Source organism: Eucyclogobius newberryi, unplaced genomic scaffold (assembly GCF_026437365.1).
Source record: "Eucyclogobius newberryi isolate DKJ021-1_F unplaced genomic scaffold, fEucNew1.0.hap1 SCAF_12, whole genome shotgun sequence".
In the NCBI taxonomy this organism is placed as follows: domain Eukaryota; kingdom Metazoa; phylum Chordata; class Actinopteri; order Gobiiformes; family Gobiidae; genus Eucyclogobius; species Eucyclogobius newberryi.
Window position 1 is genome coordinate 3706493 of NW_027315746.1, and position 8918 is coordinate 3715410.

An 8918-nucleotide genomic window follows, 5' to 3' on the forward strand; every position below is an offset into this window, starting at 1 on the left:
AAGTAAGTACAGAAGTAAAGTATATAAAGTAAGTAAAGTAAGTAAAGTAAGTAAAGTAAGTAAGTAAAGTAAAGTAAGTAAAGTAAAGTAAGTACAGAACTAAAGTAAGTAAAGTAAGTACAGTATGTAAAGTAAGTAAAGAAGTAAAGTAAGTAGAGTATGTAAAGTACGTAAATAAAGTACGTACAGAAGTAAAGTATGTAAAGTAAGTAAGTAAAGTAAGTACAAAAGTAAAGTATGTAAAGTAATTAAAGTAAGTAAGTAAAGTAAGTACGTAAAGTAAGTACAGAAGTAAAGTATGTAAAGTAAAGTAAATAAAGTGTGTAAAGTAAGTAAAGTAAAGTAAGTAAAGTAAGTACAGAACTAAAGTAAGTAAAGTAACTAAAGTAAGTAAAGTAAGTAAAGTATGTAAAGTAAGTAAAGTAAGTACAGAAAGTACAGAAGTAAAGTAAGTAAAGTAAAGTAAGTACAGAAGTAAAGTAACTACAGAACTAAAGTAAGTAAAGTAAGTACAGTATGTAAAGTAAGTAAAGAAGTAAAGTAAGTAGAGTAATTAAAGTAAGTAAGTAAAGTAAGTAAGTAAAGTAAGTAAGTAAAGTAAGTACAGAAGTAAAGTAACTAAAGTAAGTAAAGTAAGTAAAGTATGTAAAGTGAGTAAAGTAAGTACAGAAGTAACGTAAGTAAAGTAAGTAAAGTAAGTAAAGTAAGTAAAGTAAGTAAAGTAAGTAAAGTAAGTACAGAAGTAAAGTAAATAAAGTAAAGTAAGTACAGAACTAAAGTAAGCAAAGTAAGAACAGTATGTAAAGTAAGTAAAGAAGTAAAGTAAGTACAGTATGTAAAGTAAGTAAGTAAAGTAAGTACAGAAGTAAAGTATGTAAAGTAATTAAAGTAAGTAAGTAAAGTAAGTAAGTAAAGTAAGTACAGAAGTAAAGTATGTAAAGTAAGTAAAGTAAGTAAAGTAAGTACAGAAGTAAAGTAAGTAAGTAAAGTAAGTAAGTAAAGTAAGTACAGAAGTAAAGTAAGTAAAGTAAAGTAAGTAAAGTAAAGTAAGTAAAGTATGTAAAGTATGTAAAGTAAGTAAAGTAAGTAAAGTATGTAAAGTAAGTAAAGTAAGAAAAGAACTAAAGTAAGTAAAGTAAGTACAGTATGTAAAGTAAGTAAAGAAGTAAAAAGTAAGTAGAGTAAAGTAAGAAAAGTAAGTACAGAAGCAAAGTATGTAAAGTAAAGTACATAAAGTATGTAAAGTAAGTAAAGTAAGTACAGTAAGTACAGAACTAAAGTAAGTAAAGTGAGTAAAGTAAGTGAAGTGAAGTAAGTAAAGTAAGTAAAGTAAGTAAAGTATGTAAAGTAAAGTATGTATAGTAAGTAAAGTAAGAAAAGAACTAAAGTAAGTAAAGTAAGTACAGCATGTAAAGTAAGTAAAGAAGTAAAGTAAGTAGAGTAAAGTAAGAAAAGTAAGTACAGAAGTAAAGTATGTAAAGTAAAGTAAATAAAGTATGTAAAGTAAGTAAAGTAAAGTAAGTAAAGTAAGTACAGAACTAAAGTAAGTAAAGTAAGTACAGTAAGTACAGAACTAAAGTAAGTAAAGTAAGTAAAGTAAGTAAAGTAAGTAAAGTAAGTACAGAAGTAAAGTATGTAAAGTATGTATAGTAAGTAAAGTAAAGTAAAGTAAGTACAGAACTAAATTAAGTAAAGTAAGTACAGAACTAAAGTAAGTAAAGTAAGTACAGTATGTAAAGTAAGTAAAGAAGTAAAGTAAGTAGAGTATGTAAAGTACGTAAATAAAGTACGTACAGAAGTAAAGTATGTAAAGTAAGTAAGTAAAGTAAGTACAAAAGTAAAGTATGTAAAGTAATTAAAGTAAGTAAGTAAAGTAAGTACGTAAAGTAAGTACAGAAGTAAAGTATGTAAAGTAAAGTAAATAAAGTGTGTAAAGTAAGTAAAGTAAAGTAAGTAAAGTAAGTACAGAACTAAAGTAAGTAAAGTAACTAAAGTATGTAAAGTAAGTAAAGTAAGTAAAGTATGTAAAGTATGTAAAGTAAGTAAAGTAAGTACAGAAAGTACAGAAGTAAAGTAAGTAAAGTAAAGTAAGTACAGAAGTAAAGTAACTACAGAACTAAAGTAAGTAAAGTAAGTACAGTATGTAAAGTAAGTAAAGAAGTAAAGTAAGTAGAGTAATTAAAGTAAGTAAGTAAAGTAAGTAAGTAAAGTAAGTACAGAAGTAAAGTAACTAAAGTAAGTAAAGTAAGTAAAGTATGTAAAGTGAGTAAAGTAAGTACAGAAGTAACGTAAGTAAAGTAAGTAAAGTAAGTAAAGTAAGTAAAGTAAGTAAAGTAAGTAAAGTAAGTAAAGTAAGTACAGAAGTAAAGTAAATAAAGTAAAGTAAGTACAGAACTAAAGTAAGCAAAGTAAGAACAGTATGTAAAGTAAGTAAAGAAGTAAAGTAAGTACAGTATGTAAAGTAAGTAAGTAAAGTAAGTACAGAAGTAAAGTATGTAAAGTAATTAAAGTAAGTAAGTAAAGTAAGTAAGTAAAGTAAGTACAGAAGTAAAGTATGTAAAGTAAGTAAAGTAAGTAAAGTAAGTACAGAAGTAAAGTAAGTAAGTAAAGTAAGTAAGTAAAGTAAGTACAGAAGTAAAGTAAGTAAAGTAAAGTAAGTAAAGTAAAGTAAGTAAAGTATGTAAAGTATGTAAAGTAAGTAAAGTAAGTAAAGTATGTAAAGTAAGTAAAGTAAGAAAAGAACTAAAGTAAGTAAAGTAAGTACAGTATGTAAAGTAAGTAAAGAAGTAAAAAGTAAGTAGAGTAAAGTAAGAAAAGTAAGTACAGAAGCAAAGTATGTAAAGTAAAGTACATAAAGTATGTAAAGTAAGTAAAGTAAGTACAGTAAGTACAGAACTAAAGTAAGTAAAGTGAGTAGTAAGTGAAGTGAAGTAAGAAGTAAGTAAAGTAAGTAAAGTAAGTAAAGTAAGTAAAGTAAGTAAAGTATGTAAAGTAAAGTATGTATAGTAAGTAAAGTAAGAAAAGAACTAAAGTAAGTAAAGTAAGTACAGCATGTAAAGTAAGTAAAGAAGTAAAGTAAGTAGAGTAAAGTAAGAAAAGTAAGTACAGAAGTAAAGTATGTAAAGTAAAGTAAATAAAGTATGTAAAGTAAGTAAAGTAAAGTAAGTAAAGTAAGTACAGAACTAAAGTAAATAAAGTAAGTAAAGTAAGTACAGTAAGTACAGAACTAAAGTAAGTAGTAAGTGAAGTGAAGTAAGAAGTAAGTAAAGTAAGTAAAGTAAGTAAAGTAAGTAAAGTAAGTAAAGTAAGTAAAGTAAGTAAAGTAAGTAAAGTAAGTAAAGTATGTAAAGTAAAGTATGTATAGTAAGTAAAGTAAGAAAAGAACTAAAGTAAGTAAAGTAAGTACAGCATGTAAAGTAAGTAAAGAAGTAAAGTAAGTAGAGTAAAGTAAGAAAAGTAAGTACAGAAGTAAAGTATGTAAAGTAAAGTAAATAAAGTATGTAAAGTAAGTAAAGTAAAGTAAGTAAAGTAAGTACAGAACTAAAGTAAGTAAAGTAAGTACAGTAAGTACAGAACTAAAGTAAGTAAAGTAAGTAAAGTAAGTACAGAAGTAAAGTATGTAAAGTATGTATAGTAAGTAAAGTAAAGTAAAGTAAGTACAGAACTAAATTAAGTAAAGTAAGTACAGAACTAAAGTAAGTAAAGTAAGTACAGTATGTAAAGTAAGTAAAGAAGTAAAGTAAGTAGAGTATGTAAAGTACGTAAAGTACGTACAGAAGTAAAGTATGTAAAGTAAGTAAGTAAAGTAAGTACAAAAGTAAAGTATGTAAAGTAATTAAAGTAAGTAAGTAAAGTAAGTACGTAAAGTAAGTACAGAAGTAAAGTATGTAAAGTAAAGTAAATAAAGTGTGTAAAGTAAGTAAAGTAAAGTAAGTAAAGTAAGTACAGAACTAAAGTAAGTAAAGTAACTAAAGTATGTAAAGTAAGTAAAGTAAGTAAAGTATGTAAAGTATGTAAAGTAAGTAAAGTAAGTACAGAAAGTACAGAAGTAAAGTAAGTAAAGTAAAGTAAGTACAGAAGTAAAGTAACTACAGAACTAAAGTAAGTAAAGTAAGTACAGTATGTAAAGTAAGTAAAGAAGTAAAGTAAGTAGAGTAATTAAAGTAAGTAAGTAAAGTAAGTACAGAAGTAAAGTAACTAAAGTAAGTAAAGTAAGTAAAGTATGTAAAGTGAGTAAAGTAAGTACAGAAGTAACGTAAGTAAAGTAAGTAAAGTAAGTAAAGTAAGTAAAGTAAGTAAAGTAAGTACAGAAGTAAAGTAAATAAAGTAAAGTAAGTACAGTATGTAAAGTAAGTAAGTAAAGTAAGTACAGAAGTAAAGTATGTAAAGTAATTAAAGTAAGTAAGTAAAGTAAGTAAGTAAAGTAAGTACAGAAGTAAAGTATGTAAAGTAAGTAAAGTAAGTAAAGTAAGTAAAGTAAGTACAGAAGTAAAGTAAGTAAGTAAAGTAAGTAAGTAAAGTAAGTACAGAAGTAAAGTAAGTAAAGTAAAGTAAGTAAAGTAAAGTAAGTAAAGTATGTAAAGTATGTAAAGTAAGTAAAGTAAGTAAAGTATGTAAAGTAAGTAAAGTAAGAAAAGAACTAAAGTAAGAAAAGTAAGTACAGTATGTAAAGTAAGTAAAGAAGTAAAAAGTAAGTAGAGTAAAGTAAGAAAAGTAAGTACAGAAGCAAAGTATGTAAAGTAAAGTACATAAAGTATGTAAAGTAAGTAAAGTAAGTACAGTAAGTACAGAACTAAAGTAAGTAAAGTGAGTAAAGTAAGTGAAGTGAAGTAAGTAAAGTAAGTAAAGTAAGTAAAGTAAGTAAAGTAAGTAAAGTAAGTAAAGTATGTAAAGTAAAGTATGTATAGTAAGTAAAGTAAGAAAAGAACTAAAGTAAGTAAAGTAAGTACAGCATGTAAAGTAAGTAAAGAAGTAAAGTAAGTAGAGTAAAGTAAGAAAAGTAAGTACAGAAGTAAAGTATGTAAAGTAAAGTAAATAAAGTATGTAAAGTAAGTAAAGTAAAGTAAGTAAAGTAAGTACAGAACTAAAGTAAATAAAGTAAGTAAAGTAAGTACAGTAAGTACAGAACTAAAGTAAGTAAAGTAAGTGAAGTGAAGTAAGTAAAGTAAGTAAAGTAAGTAAAGTAAGTAAAGTAAGTAAAGTAAGTAAAGTATGTAAAGTAAAGTATGTATAGTAAGTAAAGTAAGAAAAGAACTAAAGTAAGTAAAGTAAGTACAGCATGTAAAGTAAGTAAAGAAGTAAAGTAAGTAGAGTAAAGTAAGAAAAGTAAGTACAGAAGTAAAGTATGTAAAGTAAAGTAAATAAAGTATGTAAAGTAAGTAAAGTAAAGTAAGTAAAGTAAGTACAGAACTAAAGTAAGTAAAGTAAGTACAGTAAGTACAGAACTAAAGTAAGTAAAGTAAGTAAAGTAAGTACAGAAGTAAAGTATGTAAAGTATGTATAGTAAGTAAAGTAAAGTAAAGTAAGTACAGAACTAAATTAAGTAAAGTAAGTACAGAACTAAAGTAAGTAAAGTAAGTAAAGAAGGGAAGTAAGTAAAGTAAGTAAAGTATGTAATGTATGTAAAGTAAGTAAAGTAAGTAAAGTATGTAAAGTATGTAAAGTATGTAAAGTAAGTAAAGTAAGTACAGAACTAAAGTAAGTAAAGTAAATACAGTATGTAAAGTAAGTAAAGAAGTAAAGTAAGTAAAGTAATTAAAGTAAGTAAGTAAAGTAAGTACAGAAGTAAAGTATGTAAAGTAAAGTAAATAAAGTATGTAAAGTAAGTAAAGTAAAGTAAAGTAAGTAAAGTAAGTTCAGAACTAAAGAAAGGTAAGTAAAGTAAGTACAGTAAGTACAGAACTAAAGTAAGTAAAGTAAGTAAAGTATGTAAAGTAAGTAAAGTATGTAAAGTAAGTAAAGTATGTAAAGTAAGTAAAGTTGATACAGAAGTAAAGTAAAGTAAGCACAGAAGTAAAGTAAGTTACGTAAGTACAGACCTAAAGTAAGTAAAGTAAGTACAGAACTAAATTAAGTAAAGTAAGTAAAGTAAGTAAAGTAAGTAAAGAATGTAAAGTAAGTAAAGTATGTAAAGTATGTAAAGTAAGTAAAGAATGTAAAGTAAGTAAAGTATGTAAAGTATGTAAAGTAAGTACAGAACTAAAGTAAGTAAAGTAAGTACAGAACTAAAGTAAGTAAAGTAAGTACAGAACTAAAGTAAGTAAAGTATGTAAAGTAAGTAAGTAAATTAAGAACAGTAAGTAAATTAATTAAGTAAAGTAAGTATATTAAGTAAAGTAAGTAAGTAAATTAGGAATAGTAAGAAAGTAAATTAGGTAAGTAAAGTAAGTAAAACCGGACCAGCTTTATAGAATGACAAATGTGACAGAAGCAGAAAATGTGTTGCATTCATATTTTAGTTCTTTGCGTTACATACTATATCTATATATCTATATATATCTATATATAGATATAACATGAATAATCACACTTATAGATGCACATAATCGTTTTTAGGCTTTTAAACCTGCTCTTGTGCCTCTGCTCCGGCTGAAACGCTCAAAATGAAGATGATTTATGGATTTAAAACCAGCAGCAGATCCTTCACTTTGACCTCACATATCTGACCTCACAAATCTGACCTCACTAATCTGACCTCACTAATCTGACCTCACTAATCTGACCTCACTAATCTGACCTCACATATCTGACCTCACTAATCTGACCTCACTAATCTGACCTCACATATCTGACCTCACAAATCTGACCTCACTAATCTGACCTCACTAATCTGACCTCACATATCTGACCTCACTAATCTGACCTCACTAATCTGACCTCACTAATCTGACCTCACATATCTGACCTCACTAATCTGACCTCACTAATCTGACCTCACATATCTGACCTCACAAATCTGACCTCACTAATCTGACCTCACACATCTGACCTCACTAATCTGACCTCACACATCTGACCTCACTAATCTGACCTCACATATCTGACCTCACACATCTAATGTTTGCATCTGCAGCGTAGAGAAGTAAACATGTGTAAATGAAGTTAAATACAACGACGTGTGTTTTTGACGGTGTCATCATGTGGTACAAAAGTCAAAGGTGCGTGGAACGTGTCCTTTAAAGGTGCACGGTGACACTCCGGCGCCACCTGCTGGTTCACTCCAGGACTGATTTAGGTTATATTCCCATTTGTGGAACTTTCAGGGTGAAACAACCACATCTCCATGGAGACTGGACGGAGCCTCCAGCTATAAATGTACACAGTGCATCTTTAAATGCAAAGATGCAAACATGGAACTTTTAAGATTTTGAAGCATAAAAATTACTAAAACTGACCCAAAAAAAAGAGTTTGTTCTTATTTTGTAGTTGCAGAACATTTGAGTCTTTTCCCCAGAGGATTTTATCTGATATTTAAGTTAAAGCAATTAGACACAGAGCTTTTGTCCCACTTAAATATAGAGGAAATCAAAAGTAGGACAAAAAGACAGTTTCATCCTCATTTAACCTCTTTTCATCTGCACTTTTACAAATCAGAGCGTCGTAATCACAGAGTTATAATTATTATTTCAGAAATCGTAGCCAATTAAAAAAGTTGGGGCTGTAATTCTCGCTTTGGACCTTGTTTTTTGACTTGGGTTTAAACATTGCTTTTATTTTGAGCCTTTTATCAGCAAAAAGTGGACTTATTATCCCAGATTTCCTTATTTCAAGCTCAATTATCCAGTTAAATATTCAAATTTAAGTAAAACTACTCAAATTCATATTATTATAAGGATTTCTGATGGATATTTATACTTTTACAAGATTCACACTTCAAAGAAAAGATCAAACAAAGATTTACGACAAAACTGGAGGAAAAGGTGTTACACTTTAGTATTTTATGTTCCCGCTCACACACAAAGGAAAGTCCCAGAAAAGTAACGTAATGTTGTTATTGTTTTCCAGTGATTTCAAAAAGAAACGACAAATCAATCCAGATCGAGTTTAAGTTGAACCATTTCAACTTAAAACAAACTTGTGTCAAACCATTTCTACCACAAAAGATTCAGTCGTTGGATTAAAATCTTGAAACACAAATGGAGTAATCGAGTACAAACAGAAGCACAGAGAGATCAAGCAAAAGTGTCTGAAGTCAAACAGGTGTAAAATGATGCTACTGCGTATTCTAAGTATGAGTACTGCATAAGTACTGCATAAGTACTGCATAAGTACTGTATAAGTACTGCATAAGTACTGTATAAGTACTGCATAAGTACTGCATAAGTACTGCATAAGTACTGTGGTTGTGGTTAGCGGTGGTCAGAGCCGTGTTGTACCTGTTCCCAGGAATAGAACTGAAGCGAGCGCCAGGACGGTCAGCATGATGGAGGTCTTCTGTCGCCGGCCACAACTGACCAGACGAGTTTGAGATCTGTGGACTGGACCAGAGAGAGGGGGAGGAGGGAGGGGAGGAGGGAGAGAGAGAGAGGGAGAGGAGGGAGAGAGAGAGAGGGAGAGGAGGGAGGGGAGGAGGGAGAGAGAGAGGGGGAGGAGGGAGGGGAGGAGGGAGGGAGAGAGAGGGAGAGGAGGGAGAGAGAGAGGGGGAGGAGGGAGGGGAGGAGGGAGAGAGAGAGAGGGAGAGGAGGGAGGGGAGGAGGGAGAGAGAGAGAGGGGGAGAGGGGGGGAGGGAGAGAGAGAGGGGGAGGAGGGAGGGGAGGAGGGAGAGAGAGAGAGGGAGGAGGGAGGGGAGGAGGGAGGGAGAGAGAGGGAGAGGAGGGAGAGAGAGAGGGGGAGGAGGGAGGGGAGGAGGGAGAGAGAGAGGGGGAGGAGGGAGGGGAGGAGGGAGAGAGAGAGAGGGAGAGGAGGGAGAGAGAGGGGGG

The 8918-nt window shown here is 30.0% G+C and overlaps 1 protein-coding gene across 3 annotated transcripts in view; it reads right to left on the reverse strand.

The window, feature by feature from the left end:
• Nucleotides 1-8500, reverse strand: part of mpz (myelin protein zero) — a 49368-nt gene extending 40868 nt beyond the window's left edge. For all 3 annotated transcript variants that reach the window (XM_072440604.1, XM_072440606.1, XM_072440605.1), the window contains exon 1: nt 8376-8500. In XM_072440604.1, coding sequence (XP_072296705.1) covers nt 8376-8421 — 46 coding nt within the window. In that variant the 5' untranslated portion in view covers nt 8422-8500. The remainder of the gene's footprint in view (nt 1-8375) is intronic.
• Nucleotides 8501-8918: the final 418 nt, after the last annotated feature.